Raw genomic sequence first — 20,622 nt, forward strand, 5'->3', positions numbered from 1 at the left:
TTTTATCCAGGGGCGGATGTATATAGTGCCCAGTGGTGGTACGGGACACCACTGAAATACGTGATGTAGTGGAAATTTTTTGAAGTTTTTAACTAATGACATCACTGGATAGTATACATTTTTTGAGTGACACCATTAAAATAAGACATCTAGTAGATATTTTTTGAGAGTTTTAACGGGTGACATGACTACCAATCCTAGATCCGCCCATATTTTTATCGATGTCACGCACAAATAAAGTTAAATGTCTAAACAACAATTTTACTCACTTAAATACCTCCCACACTCCGACTCATCTCTCTCTATTCCATCTCAATCATTTTCTGCCGGAAATAAAAAATTAAAAATAAATGGACGCCGTAATTTCAATCGCCGGCACGGCGGTTGCCGTCGTCGTTGCGATTATCTTCTGGTATCTTCGAAGCAACTCTTCCAATCACAGCCGTCAATCAAATAACCTCCCCTCTGTTCCTGGTACTCCTTTTTACACACATGCATGTTATTATGGATACCCTAATGTTATTTAATACGGAGTAAATTAGTAATAATTTGTATAGTTATGAACTTATGATAATGAAATGATGACTAATTTTACGAATTGATGTTTCAGTGGTCCCTGGGGTACCAGTGTTGGGGAATTTGTTGCAATTAACGGAGAAGAAACCATACATGACATTTACTAAATGGGCTAATATTTATGGGCCTATTTATTCTATTAAAACTGGAGCTACTTCATTGGTAGTTGTTAGTTCTAGTGAAATTGCTAAAGAGGTATGTTATTTACATCAACATAATAATCACTTTTTCCTTTTTTCTGCCTAAATAAAATAATACTGAAGTCTGACTTTGGATCTACAAAAAGATTTCTATCTATCATTCTTACCATTTATTATTATTGTAGGAGTAGAATAAGTTGCGGTCCAAGTTATGATGTATGCTAATCATGGTTGTAAAACTCCTCCGACTAGTCGGGATTTTAAAGTAGCCCGACTAATCTCTGACTTGGTCAATTTATACAGTTTAATTACCAAAAGTCCAATTTAGTCGGTTAAATTTATTAGTTCAAAGTTGGTATTATTCGGTCAAAACTGGTCAAATTTGGTCAAATATTATCAAAAGTCAAAGTTGGTCGACTTATGACTAGTCTCCGACTTGGCTAATTAGTGATTAGTCCCTACAATCAGCGGTGATTCTAGGATTATAAATCAATTGGGTCACGAAACTTTTTTCAGTACTAGTTATATTATAATACTAAAAGTGATAGTTTGCCTTTAGAAAACTATAATTACGAAAAATTTATTGGGTTCGAATAGTTAGATTTAATAGTGAATTTGTACAATTTAAAAAAAAAACTATGGATTTAAAACCTATATGGGTCATACATTTAAATTTAGTGTTATCCTATACAATTTGAAAGGCATTTTCTATTAAAAAATTTCAAATTAGCGGTGTCCCGTGATCCCACTGGTTAATAGGTAGACTTGACAAGCGACTTTTACGTGATAATTGGATGCTATATAATATAATATAATAATTATTGTATGATTTAATTAATAATTATTTTGATTATTATTATATTATTAGGATAGGATTAGGATTTTGTTGATTCGATAATAATGTAAAGAAAGATTCTTTTGATCTGGGATATATGAAGACAAATACTTCATTTATAATTACTTATCGAGTGTATTGCTAATACATATAATATAAATATAAATATAAACTATATATTAAAGAAAGAACCATTTCTTTGGACTATGTTAACAAATAATAGCCACTTGGGTCGCATTGAGTGTACTGCTAATATATAAACTATATATTAATTTAATACATATGCTTTCAAGTTAGTCCCTTAGTTTTATTCCCTTTTCCCCATTACATGTTACTAGTTCGTTTTATAAACCTTACATACCTTCTCTAATCTGACATCAACTTATGAAAACATTTTTTGTTTATTCTTTTTAATATGTATATTTAATATTTATATTTATAATATATAATATAAAGATTTGTATTATGCAACACAATACTGGTACACTTACATACACAAGTCATTTGATTACTAAAACTGTTTCATTCTGTTTAAATTTACATATTGGTAGCTAAGATTGACCTTATTAATGCATTTTCCATAGGCAATGGTAACCCGATTTTCGTCGATATCAACCAGAAAGCTATCTAAGGCATTAGAAATCCTAACTTCCAATAAAACCATGGTCGCTATGAGTGATTACGACGACTATCATAGGATGGTCAAACGCAATATACTCACTGCTGTTTTGGGACCAAATGCTCAGGTTTGTGATGAAAACACGTGTGGTTGTACTACATGTTTGATACACTCGTTATGTATTAACTACTCGCCATTGTTTATTTCAGAAGAAGCACCGTGTCCATAGAGACACTGTGATTGAGAATTTGACAAACCAACTGCACGCCTGCGTTGAAAAAACTCCTAACGAAGAAGTGGATCTAAGAAAAATATTCCAGTCCGAGCTTTTTGGATTAGCATTAAGACAAGTGAGTTTGCATATAAAGGTTTTAAAATTTGCGAGTCGGGCACGAGTCGGTCTGGACCTTGAAGAGACGAGTCGGTCAAATCGGCGACGAGACGGGGAGGACTCGGGCGTTGACCAACGTTGACCAACATAATACATTGATATTTCAAACATAGATATATGACACAAAATTTAAATTTTAAAAAGTATAATATCTTTTTAACTTACTTTGACCAACTTTGACCGACTCAGCCCCGAATCTGGACGACTAAGACCGACTTTGACGTGACTTTTAGCATTGACCGACTTTTAAGGCGTTTTTAGGTGACTTGGGACGAACTAGTCTCCAAACCGACGCGTCGGCGGACAGTGGCGGATCTAGGAATCGTAGTCACTAGCGTCACTAGTTATAAGCTCAAAAAAATTTACACATCCAATGGTGTCACTCAAAAAAATTTACACTATCTAGTGGTATCACTAGTTTAAAGCCCAAAAAAAATCTTCACTGCATCGCGTTCAGTGGTAGCCCGTGCTACCACTGAATTAATACTAGGTCCTCCCTTGTCGGCGGACTCGGCTAACTTTTACAATAATGTAGAATTTAAATTACGTGAATGATGATTATAGTATAAAGCATATGTATTTCCATAATTACTTTTTTTTTTTTTTTTCAGACGATGGGTAAGGATGTGGAAAGCTTATATGTGACCGATCTTGGAATCACCATGAAACGAGACGAGATCTTTCAGGTATTAGTTGTCGACCCAATGATGGGTGCCATTGATGTCGACTGGAGAGATTTTTTCCCGTATTTTAAGTGGGTCCCGAATAAAAAATTCGAGAACACAATCAACCAAATGTATATCCGGAGAAAGGCCGTGATGAAGGCCCTAATTCAACAACATAAACAACGTATTGCTTCGGGAGAGGTAATATTAATTAATTTAATTACATATTTTATAAACCAGAGTTGTAGTTTATGATAATGATCTCTTTTTAATTGTAATTCTTTGCTAAGATCACGTCAACTAACTTTCGTCTTATTATTCAAAAACAGAACTTGAACAGTTACATTGATTACTTGTTATCAGAAGCACAAACGTTGAATGATGAACAATTGCTTATGTCACTATGGGAACCAATTATCGAATCATCAGATACAACTATGGTCACCACAGAATGGGCAATGTATGAACTTTGTAAGAATCCCAAGTTACAGGTTTGTATTATTCGTTATATAACAAAATTAAATTAAATTGTCACGGAATAATATGCTCGTTAGTATTATCCACTGCAAGTTAAGATACTTAAACGTACTTGTACTTAACCAATTCAGGATCGTCTGTATCGGGACATTGAAAGTGTGTGTGGGCCAGAGAAGATTACAGAAGAGAAATTGTCTCAGGTGCCGTACATTTCGGCTATTTTTCACGAAACGTTAAGAAGGCACAGCCCTGTTCCGATCATTCCGCTAAGATACGTGCACGAAGATACAGAAATAGGAGGTTACCATGTTCCTGCTGGAACCGAGGTATTGCTCTTTTAAAGTTACACTTATGAGTTACTATCTTATTAGAGGTGGTAATAACGACCCATACACTTATTAATTGGTCATGCTGGGTTGTCTTTCATCTGAAAGAGTTCAATTAGACTTGTTCCTATGGCATTCACCATACAACTTCTTAGCTTCACCATGGCACCTTCTCCATATGTACGGCGGATGATTTTTAGAGGAGTGGGGTCCACAAGTCTTAAATTGTTTATTTTTTTATGCTTTAGTGCTTGTACATTGTGTGTTTGGGTTTAGTTCTGATATGTAGTGTTTAGTTATGCGTTAGTTATAGTGTTTTGATGCACTTAGACTATCCTATTCGAGCGTCACTTTCCATCCGTCAACCCACATGGCATTTTTGACGGAAACTAACGCAGCGTTAGTTTTTGACGCATACAAGCGTTAGTCGGAATATTGACGGAGGAAAGTTTGAGCGTGATATTTGCACCCACCAATCATATTTTACACAATTTATATTTTTTTATTTAATTTATTTTTCCCACTCAATTTCCAATTAGATTTTACCACATCACCCTACAAAAATTTGACCTTTTGGGTTAATGAAGTTCAAATACAGTCATAGTCAAAAACCCACTTTTTCACCAAAAAGTGCACAATTTTCTTCTGACATCATAGTCAGGGTTAAGAATAGTCTTAAGAGGAGTGTTTTTTAGTCATGATAGGGAGTGGTCTTACAAGATGTATCTTGTAGCTAAACTCAAATAAAAAATCTTTTGCAGATAGCGGTAAACATTTATGGATGTAATATGGACGAGAAAGTGTGGGAGAATCCTGAAGAGTGGAATCCGGAGAGGTTTATGACTGGATACGACACTAACGACTTCCAGAAAACAATGGCGTTTGGAGCCGGAAAAAGGGTGTGTGCCGGTTCTCTTCAAGCAATGTTAAATTCTTGCATTGCTATTGGTAGGATGGTGCAAGAGTTCGAGTGGAAACTGAAAAACAATGTTCAAGAAGAAATAAATACCCTCGGGCTAACCACACAGATGCGTAATCCACTGCGTGTCCTAATTAAGCCCAGACAGTGATGAACCATATTCGATGTTAATTAGTGGGGTGTATCACAAGAATATATATCATTGTTAGCCTTGTGAATTGTACCAAGGTTTTAGACTCTAATGTAATGTGCAATTTAAGTATGAAATAATCCTTTCGTGTGCGCAGGTGTGTTTATGTTTTACCAGCATCTCTGTCACATATATGCGGATTCTTAATTTAGTTGTATTAGATATCGATAAACTGTTGATCGATAAACTGCAGCCTATATTGTTGAGTCTTTCCTTTAGTTGTAGTTTCTTCAAGATTTCGAGTCTATAAACTGCAGCCTATAAGGTGGCAAGTCTTTTGTAGGCTACGATTTTGTTCAGTTCAAAGTCAAGTTCTCGCAAGAAAGTGTTGTTTGGTTCTATTTTCATGGATGATCATTCATAGTTGAGTTATCATTGTAATAGTGTTGAGGTTTGGTTTTTGCATCCAATTTCAGGTCAATAGTTTAGGAATTGTGTTCCAATGGATGCGGAATCGGTTTGATCTATATTTATATTGTTAGAACATTTCATCTATTGATGAAATGAATGTCACATACCTATAATTTCAAAATGTCACATACCTATAATTTCATAGTATTTTTGTAACAAAAAAAAAAAAAACAATAATTGTAATTGTAACAAATTAATGGTGATACTGATGATGTAATAATATTAATGTGATATGATGACTAATATCTTATATAAATCATGTTGAAATTTCATCCGGATGAATCTTAATGAAGAAGTATACTTACATATATAATTACTCAAATTAGTCAAAGCCAGGTTCCTTAACAGTGTTGCAAAAAACATCAAATATATAGTCTCCCACTGCACCAGGGTCACCAACACAACATCACTCACACCATCTCATTATATACTTGATCAATCTCTTTCGTTAAAATTCCACAACAAAAATGAACACTCAACAATCAATCAAAAACCAAACCCATGTTTCAATTACACTTTCAAATCACCTGCTGAACAAATCCCACAATTCGAACGTTGTTTTCTCTCCGCTTTCAATCCATGTCGTTCTTAACTTGATCGCAGCAGGTTCAAAAGGCCAAACACTTGACCAGTTACTATCTTTTTTGAAAGCAAAAAACATTGATGAACTCAATGCTCTTTCTTCACAGCTTGTGTCCATGATCATGGTAGATGGTAGCCCAGTTGGTGGGCCACGGTTGTCTTTTGCAAATGGGGTTTGGGTTGAGCAAACTGTTTCTCTTAAACCTTCTTTTAAACAGGTTGTGGAAACTGTTCATAAAGCTGCTTGTAATCAAGTCAATTTCCAAACCAGGGTCAGTTCTATTTTACTTGCATTGTTTATTTATTACTCGTATTAGGTAGAATAGAATAGAATAGAATAGAATGTTTATATGAGTTTTAATACGGAGTAATAGAAATTGAAATAAGTAGTAAAATTTAGTAATAATCCATAAAGCACCGGATTAATAATTTTGTGAGTTTATTTCTCAAAGTCCGAGCAAAAATTAATAACTTTGAAACATCCATGCTTGTAAAAGTCCCGACCAGGCCGATTAGTCTCGGTCAAGTGTGATTTTGAAGTTGTCCCCGACCAGGCCGATTACTCTCGATTAGTCTCGGTTGGGCAAAAATTAATAACTGAAACATCCATGCTTGACAAAAGTCCAATTTAATGGTTTTAGTCGTTAGGATTTACTAGTTTTAAGTCGGTCAATGCATGTAAAATATAGTCAAAATCAAAGTTGGTCAACGCACGACTAGTCTCTAGCTTGGCCAATTAATTTCTACAAGGTTTTGAATCGCTTGTCCCAACTAGCGACTTTAATAACTTGGAAACATATATAACTATTTGATATAGTTAACAGTTTTATGTCCGTGTCTGATTATTGAAGGCTGCTGAGGTAGCTAAAGAAGTGAATTTGTGGGCCGAAAAACAAACTAATGGTCTCATCAAAGACATCATTCCTGTTGATGCGGTTGATAAATATACAAGGCTCATCTTTGCAAATGCAATCTATTTTAAGGGAGCCTGGAGAGAAAAGTTTAACCAGTCAAAGACTAAAGACTTTGACTTTCACCTTCTTGATGGGAGCAAAGTTCAAGTACCCTTCATGACAAGCAAGAAAAAACAATTCTTACGCAAATATGATGATTTTAAAGTATTGGGTCTTCCATATGAAAATGGTAATGATAAACGACGTTTCACAATGTACATCTTCCTCCCAGATACAAAAGACGGCCTTCCATCTTTGATACAGAAAGTCAGCTCGCAATCTGACTTCTTGGACCGTCACATTCCACACCGAAAAGTAGAGGTTGGGCAGTTTTTGATCCCGAAGTTTAAGATCTCATTTAGGTTTGAAGCTTCTGATATGTTGAAAGAATTAGGCCTCTTGTTGCCTTTTAGCAACACAGAAGGTTTGACTGAAATGGTCAACTCTTATGCGGATGAAAAGTTATATGTTTCGAGCATTCAACATAAATCATTCGTGGAGGTAAACGAAGAAGGTACAGAAGCAGCAGCAGTCACTGCAGCCGTCATTAGGACGAGGTCCTTTGTACCTACTTATGATAAGGTTGACTTTGTGGCGGATCATCCTTTTTTATTTGTGATTAAAGAAGATACAAGTGGAGCTGTGTTGTTTATGGGTCAAGTAATTGACCCAACTATCAACTGATCCTATTGTTGACATCTTTGTGTATCATGATAGTTGTACTTAGTTTCTAAATAAGCTATTTTATGTAGAGTTGGGAAAGATGTCATATGTTGAGTTTTTGAATGTTAAGACAATTAAGAGAGGGAAAATCGTTTTCACAACCTACAGTGAAGAAAACAGAACAGGATAATCTACTAAAGAATATGTGTACATATGTTTCTAAATATAAAAATAAAAAACTTTGACCAACATATGGCACACTGACACGCAATAATTAGTAGGTGCTCGTAACCGGTTAATTTTCATTTAATACTTACTAATAGTTCTGTTTCTGTTTAATATTTTAATTATATATCTTAATCTTAATCTTAATTAACTTTAGGTTCACTCAATTCGCGTGGCACTCATTAGTTCACCAGAGTTTTTATTAAATCTAATAATAGACGATTTATATATTTAGTCCATCTTCCTTAGATGACATGACCGATTATATAATTAAGAATGATTATAATTAACCAAATAACAATGTTATCTTTAGTTAACCATAGTGATCAAGGCTAATTCTGAGAATTTAAGTACGTCAGACGAGTAGAAAAAAAAAAGCTCTTAGACCCTAACGAATATTAGAAGTTTTTCAAAAAAAAATAAAAAGTCCTTTGGGTCTTGCTAGAGTGCTAGTGGACTTTGATTTCTTTTTTTCCAGGGTCTTTTGTTGTTGTTTTTAGGCATATTGTGCTTTGCCTTTGCTGCTTCAGTTGCGTTTTCCTAGTTTTTATGTTATATATATATATATATATATATATATATATATATATATATATATATATATATATATATATATAACATAAAAACTAGATCGACCGCTCAGGGAGGGGGAACAACCCGATCGACCGCTCAGGGCTTTAAGGGCCAATCAATTATATATATATATATATATATATATATATATATATATATATATATATATATATATATATATATATATATATATATAATTGATTGGCCCTTAAAGCCCTGAGCGGTCGATCGGGTTGTTCCCCCTCCCTGAGCGGTCGATCTAGTTTTTATGTTATATATATATAATTGATTGGCCCTTAAAGCCCTGAGCGGTCGATCGGGTTGTTCCCCCTCCCTGAGCGGTCAATCGAGTTGTTCCCCCTCCGGGCCTCACCTAACGATGATCATGTTTACAAGTTATAAATCGAGAAACAACCAGGTAAAAACGACCGCAGAAGCAACAACAATGTTATAGGCCCACTCTTCAGTAAATCTAACACATCCTTCAACAATCACACAACAGGCTAGCATAGTTAATTCAGTCCAGTCCAGTCAGCCACTTTGAGGCCCAAGCTTATTACAATAGGCCTTACCCGATGGAGTTGAACTGTGGTTCCACCCGTCGAAACATGGACATATGCATATCTTCTCATCTTACTTTTAACATTAATAATCCGAGTAATATTCGTAATCATCGTATGTATCATTATGTTTCTGTTGGTGACGAGAATTCAATTCTAATCGTCAACACTGAACATAGCATGTTGCCTACCCCACATCGCTCTCTTCACCTTAATAATATCTTAGTCAAAAACCTTATTTATGTTCGTCAACATACTCATGACAATCAAAAACCTTATTTATGTTCGTCAACATACTCATGACAATCAAATTTCCATTGAATTTAACAAATTTGATTATTCTGTGAAAGATTATTTGACTCGTCACCTTCTCATCCGATGTGACAGCACGAAGGATCAATGTCGTGTCACCCCAACAATCTCGCAGCCTACTCATCTGTCTCTCATCACTACTTCTTTAACAACCAAGCATTAACGTCTCAGTTGTTCAGATAGTGACATTTTCTGTCGTCTTAATTTTAATAATGCTATATTTTGTCATATAACGAAGTATCCCTTATTTTGCCACGCTTGCCAACATGACAACCATGCGAGACTTCTATTTTCTTTTTCGAATTCTAGAGTTAATTCTTTATTTGAAATTGTTCACTTGAACTTGTGGATTTCTCCACTTCCGAGTCTTAGCGGATTGAAATATTATGTTATTATCTTAGACTATTTTTCTTTATCCTTTACGTAATAAATATGGTGCTTTTAATAAGTTTATTGTGACGCCCCGTACAAAACCATCGTGTACGATTCGTCAACAACAGAATCTTTACACGGTCAAATACTACATGCTGTTTGAAAACCAGTTTTGCATTCATAAAAAGATAGCGTTTACGAAAGATAACGTGACACAAAGGTCGTTACAAAGTCATTATTTGAAAATAACATAAGTTATGAATGCAAGATAAAAGTTCTATGATTGAAACATCTCTAAGTAATGCAGCGGAAATCTAACACAGCAGGTCCATAACAGCAAGTCTATAACACCAAGACAGCAAGTCTAACAGCGAAAGCAACATCGTCTAAGCACCTGAGAAATACACGCTTAAAAGTCAACACGAATGTTGGTGAGCTATAGTTTGTAATCAGTAAAGTAATGTAGACCACGAGATTTCAGTGCTTCAACCAGCGTTTCAAAACAGTATGATAAAGTATATGCTTATCCGTGGACACCCGGTAACTAACTTAACGTAATAGTAATACCCCCTAAAAGTACACTTGGTGAGTGTGTATGTCCTTGAAGTATCAAACACCCGTTAAATGCTAGCGCGACTATCCAGAGTGGGGATGTCAAACCCTATGGATCCATATCTAATATTCGCGTTCACCGGTTCAAAACCAATGATTAAACGTTACCGTGCTAAGGGGAAAGTTTATGCCGTTATATAACCCACACATATGTAAAGTTTAAGTTCTCGTATCAAGTAAGTAAAGCATAAAAAGCGCATGTGTTCTCAATCCCAAAAATAGTTAAGTAGAAAAAGGGAAGCTATAACTCACAGTGAATAAGCAGTAAAAGTCGATACGAAACGTATGCAGGTAGTAAGTCGGTCCGAAAGGTCGTCAACCTAAGTCAAAAGTCACTAGGTCAGTATGTTGTCCCAAAAGGTTAAAAGTGAATAAATTAAGTTTAAGTGTCATCATCGACATCATCATTATCATCATCATTCATCAATACTAAGGTAAGTTTAACAAGAATAGAGATCGAAACAAAAGGCTAACTTCGGACAGCTATTACGACATCTATACAAATAGAAAAGACGCGTAGTCAGTGGATATGGCTCCGTATGTGAGTCCTCTAACCGCTGACCAATTTTCCGAACCTAACTCGTCTTCATTTGACCGTGGCGACGGTTTAAGTGCGAGTAGGTCCGAAATTTTAGCACAATGTTACAAGGGCGTAGTGACTTTCGGAAGGCCATAAATCCTAAACCGTAAATCGGATTAAGTCAAGGCCTAAACAAAAAGTCATCTAATCGAAACGAACTATCTGAAAATAAGTTTTCCAGAAGCCCAAGAGTCTGATGAGACCCTGAAAAACAGCTAACAAGTGCTCCGGTGAGGTTCTTGGTGCTTGATGCTCATCACGATTCTCATCCTTGATGCTTGTAAGCTTCAAGTGTACAACTCTTTGATGTTTTAGCATCACTTTGACCAAGGTTCAACCATCAACACACAACTAAAAGTAAAATCTATCATTCTACAAGTTTTGAACATCAAGATTGCCTCTTTATTGCATGAATTCAATAAAACTTCAACCTTTGTCCATTTTACACAAGTTCATGCATCTATATCATATGTGATGATGAAGACTTGATCTTTATCATCACAACAAACACAAAAAGGTTCCAAGTAAGTGAGATCTACAATAAAAATTTAGATCTCAAGTATTAAGAAAACCCTAAGCTAGAAAGCTTGGATCTTTACAAGATTAAGATTAATGGGACCATAAGCTAGAAAGCTAAGATCTTTAACAAAATAATGAAAGTAATGAGACCATAAGCTAAAAAGCTAAGATCTTTAACATAATAATGAAATCCTAAGCTAAAAAGCTTGGATCTTTAGTGTTCTTGAAGATCTTGAAGCATAAAGCTTGGATCTTTAAGATACATGAAGATTACAAATAAAAGTTTGAATCTTTATAACAAAATAACAAGATTAAAGCTAAAAAGATTTAGATCTACAAAATAAGTGAAGATTCAAAGCTAGAAAGCTTGAATCTTCCATGTTCTTGAAGGATCCAAACCCAAGTTTGAATCTACAAGATATAACAAGATCAAAAGCTAAAAGCTAGATCCATAAAATGATGATGATGATGTCGACTTTATGAAGAAGAAAAAATGAAGAAGAAAATTTAAAACTTACACTTTTTAGAGTGAGAAAGACTAGAGAGAGAATTAGAGAGTAAGTGTGTGTAAATTGCAAATGAGATCAAGTGTAGAATGGGTGAAATAAGGCTTGTATTTATAGGTGGTGAGGAGCTGGGAGGGGTGGTATGGCCGTGGGATTGGGGGGAGACAAGGGGGGACAACTTTTTGCTTTTTGGTTGATGGTTGTCTAAAGTTGGTGCTTATGTTAGGATCTCATGCAACATTAAAGATAATGCTTAACAAAAATGCTAGTATGTTCCCTCTAATAAATGGGCATTTATCTTTCATTAATATGGGTCACTAAATTAATATAATTGGGCTAATTAAATAGTTCGCTAGCTAGTGTAGAGTGGGCTAAAGTCCAACAAGGTAGAAAGTCCAACAAGACTAACTTGTGTGCTTTAGTAAATTACTAAGCGTAATTAAGCATCCAAAAACCCAAGTAATTGTTATTATAAAATAACAATTAGTGTTTCGTAGTAGTAATATTCCAATTATGACCAAAGTTAAACGTGTACCGAAATACATAGCTCGTTTCAAACGTCAAGTGACACCAACGGTCGTAAAAGCTTTCGGGGATCAAGTTAAGTGATTACACACTTAATAGCACGTTGTAAGGTATTAATGAAAGTAATTAATCATTAAATAAGATCCCAGAGCATAAACTTACTCAGTACGCACATATACGCAGTTTCGTGAAAGCACAAAGCACAAAAGCAAGTCGAAAAAGTCGGGTCGTTTCATTTATTCAATTTCTTACACTTGTTAAAACATAATTTGACTGCGAAATTAAAGTTTTTCAATGTTACCACGGTGTTAAAATTTTACAACAACTCCATTCACTAATTATCTCTAACAAATGGTATCTAAATTTAATTCTCGTGCCCCAAACTCTAGAAAAAATTGGAAACCGGAAGAATGATACAAACCATTAACAACCTTATCTGCACACTTTATGTTTCAAACATGCCTTCCGCCTACCTTTTGGGTTGAAGCTCTTCACGTAGACACCTACCTTTTAAATATTATTCTTTCATACGTTAACGAAATACCACACACTTGTCTCTACAAATTCTAACATAACTTATCTACTCTTCGTATGGGTGCCTCTGTTTTTCTACCTCAACACCACTAATAAACTTTCTCCTCGTTTCACTCTTTGCATCTTCTTCAAATATACATTTAATCATTGTGGTTATCAATGTCTCGAGCTTGCCACCAACAAGATCATTATTTTGCCACCAACAAGATCATTATTTCTCATCATGTCACATTCAATGATCGATCCCAACGGCTCCATGACACCAACCAAAACCACCATCATATGATTTTTTTGACCCATCCCCTAACACTCTCACACTCTTCTTCAGCCTTCCACCAAGCCTACCATCTCGCTGCAAACTCATACTCTCTCCCGCTCCAGTGCTAAAGCTGAATATTGTGGGATTTCCAACACTCTTGCTACTATTGTTAGATTCACAACCTGTTACAAGAGCTTCACTACCCACTCTTTGTTGGTGATTTTAGTGTCATCGGTCATTTTGTGTGATAAGGTGGTTTACTTGAGACAAGGGGGTTTTGAGTTAAACTTCAAGTTAGGAGAGTGCAGAGTGCACACTTGTATAAGTCAGCTTGATTAGTCCAAGTGAAAGGTTATGTTGATTTGTTGGTGTCTTTTTGCCAAAGACACAACTCTTCATGAATATGTGTCATTATTCATAAAATTGTGTAACTTTTAATGAAATACTGTGTTACATTTTAGTCAATAGATGTGACCATTCATGGTACTTTTTACCGAAAGTTGTAACCTTTCTGCTATAAATAGAGAGTACTTGTCTCAAATTTTAGATGATGAAAAGATGAACACTAACAATATACAAATGGAGTTGTGCCTTTGTCTTATCTCAAGAAAGATTTCGTGTAATCCTAAGGCAATATATTTATATAGGGTCGGAATACTTTATTAGAAAAGTGTTTACACGATTCAAATGTTTATCCGGACATTCCTTATACCCTATATACAACACTCTTCTCGGCCACACTTATCTACTTTGATAATGCCATGTTGTTTATCTCTCGTTTAATCCGGTTCAACATATACGAAGCAAACACATAGAGATTGGCATTATTTTTGTACCGGATTTTGTGGTTAAAGGTGAGGTTCGAGTTTTGCACATCCCGTCTCGCTATTGCAGATATATTTATAAGGCCTCCCCACAACTTTATTTGATGAGTTTCACTTAAGTTTGTGCGTTCGTACTTCTAACGCTCCAACTACGGGGAATGTTTAGTGATAGTGTATCCCCCCGTCAAGACACACAAAGCTACACTAACGAAGGTATCACGCCTGTAACGACCCAGCCCGTTAACCAACCAAAACTGCAAAATAAAAAAAAATTCGAAGCATCCTGCCCGTAGGTGTGCCCGGCGCGCACAGGGCCTGGCAGCCCGCTGTCCAACATGTTCCATTTTCGTAAAAATATCTAACACTTCCCATCATTTTTAGACGAAATGCTTTTCACATCATATTAGTATAAGTAAAACTAGCACGAATCAATGATAAAACGAGTTTTACATCGCGGGGCTCACATATGCCCAAAATACCATTAAGTACGAAATACGAGTTTCGACCACAAAAAGTTTAATTGCCAAACGTTACTAGAGCATGGTGTTTGGGGTTAAACTACCCAAATCTTGGTCGAACTTCCAAAAAGCTAAAACCTCCGAGAGCCACTAATCCAAGCGAATACCTTTGCCCTTATCCAAGCCGGATCCTAAAAAGGTAAACAACGAGAGGGTAAGCTAACGCTTAGTGAATGCAATAATTATACACATACATGTATAACCTACTTACTTGCAATCACATACACAATTACCTCATACACGCTAGCAATTTAAATGACATACCAACGCAAGGTATAACGCTAAATCTCCAAGACCACAAGCTAGCACAAACAATAGCATATATAACTCGAATAATATAAAATGCCACACTACAAATACATAACCATGGTTAACCAATAGTACAAGGGAATGGTACTTCGAATTTCCCATCGGTGTTCCCAACAACCATTAGCGCACAACGCATTATAACACTAACCCCGGAGTGGTATCGATCGCCCGAACTTTAAACCCACCCGTCACGCAAAATGTGGTATCGATCTCCCGAAATTAAAACCCACACTTTATGCCCACACATAATGATATGGTATCGATCGCCCGAACTTTAAGCCCATATCATATATTAACCCGATGTCGTATCGATCGCCCGAACTTAAAACCCACATCGAATCTCGTACAAGTAAATACATTATATACACACATGTATAATCATTCCACTCTCCTTGATGAAATGCTACCGAATAATCCGCAACTCGTCGATGGAATGTACCTATTCCATTATCACAAATACAACGACACACTTAGAGTGGATTTACAAACCAACTCAATTCGACACTTAGTGCAATTTCGACCAATTGCACTTCCAAACACAAACGCGCCCAAACTAACCAATAATCACTAACACAAGTGAAAATGGTTTTAATATGCTAAATGAACCCAATCATAAGTGTTGAACACTTATCATTCTCAAAATCACCCAAAATCCTAATTTTGACTCATTTCCAAAATTAGTCTTTCAAATACACAAAATCTGTTCTAACACTTCCATAATCACTAATCATAGTGATTAAACCCAAATACAAGTCCTAATCATGGCCAATTTGTTCACCAACCTAAAATCCACCAACAACAACAATAACCCGATTACTAGCATCAATACACTCACTTCAAGAGTTTAAATGGGTTTCCTTACAATTTAAGTTCAAACCCTAACTTCAATATCAAGATCAAACAATGAAATTCGGAGTTTGAACTTACCAAAACTACCACAACGTAGCCGTGAACGAGATAAACAACTTTAAAACCCGAGCTTTGGTGAGAATCCAACTCCTTCTTCCCCAAATGAAGCTTCCTCTCTCTAAAACCTCTTCTCTCTCTAGGGTTGAAGATGAGAGTGTTTGTGGTGTAGAAATGAGGATAAGATGATCAATGGATCAGCTTTGAAGGCTCCAAACCGGCCCCAAGTGAAATGACCAAAATGCCCATCATTTAATTCAAAAAGAAAAAGCCAGAAAACTGTCGTCATGTGAGTGCGCTGAGCGCACTCTTAAAGGTGCGCGGCGCACACTAAGCTCAGAACAGACAGTCAGCTTTTAAATTTAAACTACGCTTTACCCACTATACGTACATCATTATAACTCTTTGTACCATAAATATTTGGGTGTTACAACGCCTAACGATGATAGATGACATAAGGTTGGATCACAAGAACGCATATGTCAAATACAAACTAAAGGCGGGATATCCTTGAAATCAAATAATGGCGCTCAAAGGACAGAAGAAGAATGCCATTAAATAAGAATCCCAATATTCAGAGTTGGTACAAATCCACTTTCGTCATACGAAGCAATCGTAACGAAGGAAAGTATTGACGAAGGGATCACAGTTACCAATGGACAGGGACCTCTCCTAAGGTCACGAGATCACCTAGACTGAGGGAGAGGAGTTAACGGGTTGACCAAACTCGTTACCACTAACATCCAAATGACAAAAGAGGAATGCTGCAGGCTAACTTTCTTGGACCACCAGAGATTACAGTCATCCGAAGGGAAAGTCCCCTTTGTCTCATCAGAGATTACCTCGAAGACTGAATCTACCTAGAAAACTGATGACAAGGCTATTATCTAACTCTATATAAAGGGAGCATGATCCCTGGACAAGAGATACACACTCAATCATAATCACTCATACACAAACACTCCCAATGAGTTACCTCCGTATCTTGGTGGCGTAAAGTACGATACCTTCGTACTACCTTCGGGGAATCACTAACAAGCATACATCTACCATCATATCACCCCATATCATCCATTTAGTGATCAGATCCCAACTTCCTTGTTCAGCTAACAAGGTGTGCCAAGAATTGTACAAACAATTGGCGTCATCCGTGGGACACCACTTCAATACTTACTTTGTTTGAAAAATGCAAGACCATGGTGGAATCTGATCATCCACCACCCGGTTTCTCTCTACCATCTGAGGTAGATCAACCTGAAACCGGAACACGGACACCTATAACTCCTGCTATGCCAATAACTACAAACCGGAATGATTCCGAACCACCACCGCTAATCGATAAAACCCTCATACTCAACAACTATGATAACATATGCGCTGTTATCAAAAAGTTGCGAGAAGAAGGGCAGTTACACAGTCGGCGAACACTGACGTATGACAGCGATGATGTCGACGAAGAAATGGAAATGGAGGCCAGGCCAGCAAGAAGTCTCCCTCTTACCAGCCAGCCTCAGATCTTACAACTGGCAGCCCCTCCGAGTATCACTCTCCAGCCGATACCTTCACAACCGACTCATTCAATGACCACCAGTGTCCCTCTGAGCCACTCAGGAGGACCAATTACGCAGTAGTATACCTTCGGGAGCCCATTCCCTGTTGCTCCACAGAACATACCCAACGCCAACACTATCTTACCAACTATGGGAATCATTCCCCTGGTAACTCAGCCGAGCGCTTCATTGCCCCCAGGGTCACAATTATGGAGCGGAAGTAATCCGTGGGTCAGTTTGCCTTTCCAAGGTACGTACATCGGAGGTACCTCCGCGGCGAACAACCTCCACCACGGAGCTAGCAGAAATGCTGGTGGATATTTAGACCAACCTTGGAAGAGTCAGAAAACTCCTTTCGTATCTCTAATACAAAACCACCCGCTACCCATCGGAATGAAGATACCATCCCACCTGGGGTATTACGAAGGAAAAGATGACCCCGATGATTTTATAAATATCTTCGAAGGTGCGGCTCGAATGTCAAGATGGGATACAGCTGTGGCTTGTCACGCATTCTCATACGTGTGCAAAAGTGATGCAAGGATCTGGTTCGACTCTTTAGCAAAAGATTCCGTCTCCAGCTTCGAGGACCTTAAACGACTTTTTAGGTCGAAGTTTAGCCAGCAAAAGAAACACAAGAAGAATCACGTCGCTGCCCACAGTATCAAACAAAAAGATGGTGAAGCTTCGAGGGCATTTCTCGTTCGATATACGGACGAAACCCAGCAGATCCCAGGACTCCCTGAGTCACAAAGGATCTTGGGACTCTTATACGGTTGCGGTACCCAAGCATTGCTGGAACATCTCAGTCGGGATCTCCCTGACACTTACGAAGCATTGCTAGACAAAGCATACGTTTGGCTTGACGCGAAAGACACCGCGAATAGCTTCGTGTACGAAGAAACTCAAGGCTTCAAGCGAAAAGAAAAACCAAGTCACCGTGAAGAGAAGTCCGGAAGAAGAAACGAGCGAAATAAGTTCTCCCCTTATAGAAGAGAAAACACCCCTGGTATCCTCGGAACACTGGTAAAGTCACCTAAAGAAATTCTAGCTACCGAAAAGGCCGCCCAAGCCTTAAAAACTCCACCGAAGCTAAATAGTAAAGGAAAAATGAGAGACACAAGTAAATTTTGTGACTTTCATAATGATTTCGGCCATGAAATGGACGACTGCATATAGTTAAGGCAAGCTATCGAAGAGGCAGTCAGATCTGGGAAACTAACATATTTAGTAAAGGGCATTCGCAACCCGAAGGCACCGAAGCAAGAGCCCAGAACCAAAGAGAAGAAACCGAATATGGACAACGCCATACTTACGGTCACAGAATGCTTCGCAGTTAAGAAGCCAAGAACCTACAAGAGGGAAAGAAAGAGCGGAGTAATAGATTGGGAAGAGATCTCTTTCCCAGCACTTCACACGATCACTCCCTCCGACAAACCTGTCACAATCAATGGGCGAATCTTCGAGAGAGAGGTACACCGAGTGTACTTGGATGGTGGCAGCGCATGCGATATCATGTATGAACATTGCTTTGATCAGCTTAGTGATAATGCTAAAAACGAACATATATTTCATAGCATTATTCCCCAAGAAAGACAAGCTTTTAGTTGCAATTGTTCTATTTACAAGTGATATTCGTTTAAATATTAAAAGGTGAAGACAAAAGACAGATTCGACGAATTGAAGACACAAACGACCAAAAAGCTCAAAAGTACAAAATACAATCAAAGAGGTTCCAATTATTGATAAGAAACGTCTCGAAATTACAAGAGTACAAGATTCAAAACGCAAAGTACAAGATATTAAATTGTACGCAAGGACGTTCGAAAATCCGGAACCGGGACATGAGTCAACTCTCAACGCTCGACGCAATGGACTAAAAATTACAAGTTAACTATGTATATAAATATAATATAATATATAATTAATTATATTAATTATATATATATTATATTTATAAAATAAACCATCGGCAAAGAAAGAAGCCAAAGTTGTGAGCTGGAATTTCAAACTCCGCGACTCGCGGAGTTTGAAGGAGGAAATGGCCGCGACTCGCGGAGTTCCCCTGGACTCAATTCCCTATAAAAGCCAACGCAGTTCGACGAATTTTAATATCCATAATTCAATCTCTCTCTCAATATATACGTAAATATATATATAATTTTAATTTTAATTTTAATTTTAATTTTAAATCCTAATAATAAGGGTATGTTAGCGAATGTTGTAAGGGTGTAAGTCGAAATTCTGTCCGTGTAACACTACGCTATTTTTAATCATTGTAAGTTATGTTCAACATTTTTACATTTATGTCTCGTAGCTAAGTTATTATTATGCTTATTTAATCCGAAGTAATCATGATGTTGGGCTAATTACTAAAATTGGGTAATTGGGCTTTGTACCATAATTGGGGTTTGGACAAAAGAACGATACTTGTAGAAATTAGACTATGGGCTATTAATGGGCTTTATATTTGTTTAACTAAATGATAGTTTGTTAATGTTAATATAAAGATTTATAATTGGACGTACCCATAAATTACCATATACACTCGATCGGACACGATGGGCGGGGTATTTATATGTACGAATAATCGTTCATTTAACCGGACACGGGAATGGATTAATAGCCACTAGAATAATTAAAACAGGGGTGAAATTATGTACAAGGACACTTGGTATAATTGATAACAAAGTATTAAAACCTTGGGTTACACTCAGTCGACATCCTGGTGTAATTATTAAACAAAGTATTAAAATCTTGTTACAGTTTAAGTCCCCAATTAGTTGGAATATTTAACTTCGGGTATAAGAATAATTTGACGAGGACACTCGCACTTTATATTTATGACTGATGGACTGTTATGGACAAAAACCAGACGGACATATTAAATAATCCAGGACAAAGGACAATTAACCCATGGACATAAAACTAAAATCAACACGTCAAACATCATGATTACGGAAGTTTAAATAAGCATAATTATTTTATTTCATATTTAATTTCCTTTATTTTATATTTAATTGCACTTCTAATTATCGCATTTTATTTTATTGTTATTATATTTAATTGCACTTTTAATTATCGTACTTTTAATTATCGCAAGTTTATTTTATTGCACTTTTATTTATCGCAATTTCATTATCGTTATTTACTTTACGCTTTAAATTAAGTCTTGTATTTATTTTTATTTT

General features: G+C 36.6%; 3 protein-coding genes across 3 annotated transcripts; all 3 read left to right on the forward strand.

The window, feature by feature from the left end:
• The first annotated feature begins 299 nt into the window (after window positions 1-299).
• Window positions 300-5,328, forward strand: LOC139847783 (ent-kaurene oxidase-like). The gene is made up of 8 exons (XM_071837513.1): window positions 300-474; window positions 611-771; window positions 2,136-2,297; window positions 2,380-2,520; window positions 3,173-3,427; window positions 3,556-3,717; window positions 3,835-4,029; window positions 4,791-5,328. Exons 1-8 carry the CDS (start codon window positions 351-353, stop codon window positions 5,097-5,099), a joined length of 1,509 nt encoding a protein of 502 aa, XP_071693614.1. The 5' UTR covers window positions 300-350; the 3' UTR covers window positions 5,100-5,328.
• A 636-nt stretch (window positions 5,329-5,964) lies between these two features.
• On the forward strand, window positions 5,965-7,888 carry LOC139848199 (serpin-ZX-like). Its single transcript, XM_071837931.1, has 2 exons — window positions 5,965-6,403; window positions 6,983-7,888. Exons 1-2 carry the CDS (start codon window positions 6,017-6,019, stop codon window positions 7,766-7,768), a joined length of 1,173 nt encoding a protein of 390 aa, XP_071694032.1. The 5' UTR covers window positions 5,965-6,016; the 3' UTR covers window positions 7,769-7,888.
• Window positions 7,889-17,581: 9,693 nt separating this feature from the next.
• On the forward strand, window positions 17,582-18,610 carry LOC139848673 (uncharacterized). Its single transcript, XM_071838384.1, has one exon. The coding sequence runs from the start codon at window positions 17,582-17,584 to the stop codon at window positions 18,608-18,610; it is 1,029 nt and encodes a 342-aa protein (XP_071694485.1).
• Window positions 18,611-20,622: the final 2,012 nt, after the last annotated feature.

Source organism: Rutidosis leptorrhynchoides, chromosome 5, assembly GCF_046630445.1.
Source record: "Rutidosis leptorrhynchoides isolate AG116_Rl617_1_P2 chromosome 5, CSIRO_AGI_Rlap_v1, whole genome shotgun sequence".
NCBI lineage: Eukaryota > Viridiplantae > Streptophyta > Magnoliopsida > Asterales > Asteraceae > Rutidosis > Rutidosis leptorrhynchoides.

Bases quoted from the DNA above. Each gene is read 5' to 3' on its own strand.
- LOC139847783 (XM_071837513.1), top strand. From the start codon at position 351: ATGGACGCCGTAATTTCAATCGCCGGCACGGCGGTTGCCGTCGTCGTT. The intron at 2,298-2,379 runs GTTTGTGATGAA...TGTTTATTTCAG, and splicing joins TTTTGGGACCAAATGCTCAG to AAGAAGCACCGTGTCCATAG. The intron at 4,030-4,790 runs GTATTGCTCTTT...AATCTTTTGCAG, and splicing joins ATGTTCCTGCTGGAACCGAG to ATAGCGGTAAACATTTATGG.
- LOC139848673 (XM_071838384.1), top strand. From the start codon at position 17,582: ATGGGAATCATTCCCCTGGTAACTCAGCCGAGCGCTTCATTGCCCCCA.
- LOC139848199 (XM_071837931.1), top strand. From the start codon at position 6,017: ATGAACACTCAACAATCAATCAAAAACCAAACCCATGTTTCAATTACA. The intron at 6,404-6,982 runs GTCAGTTCTATT...TGATTATTGAAG, and splicing joins AAGTCAATTTCCAAACCAGG to GCTGCTGAGGTAGCTAAAGA.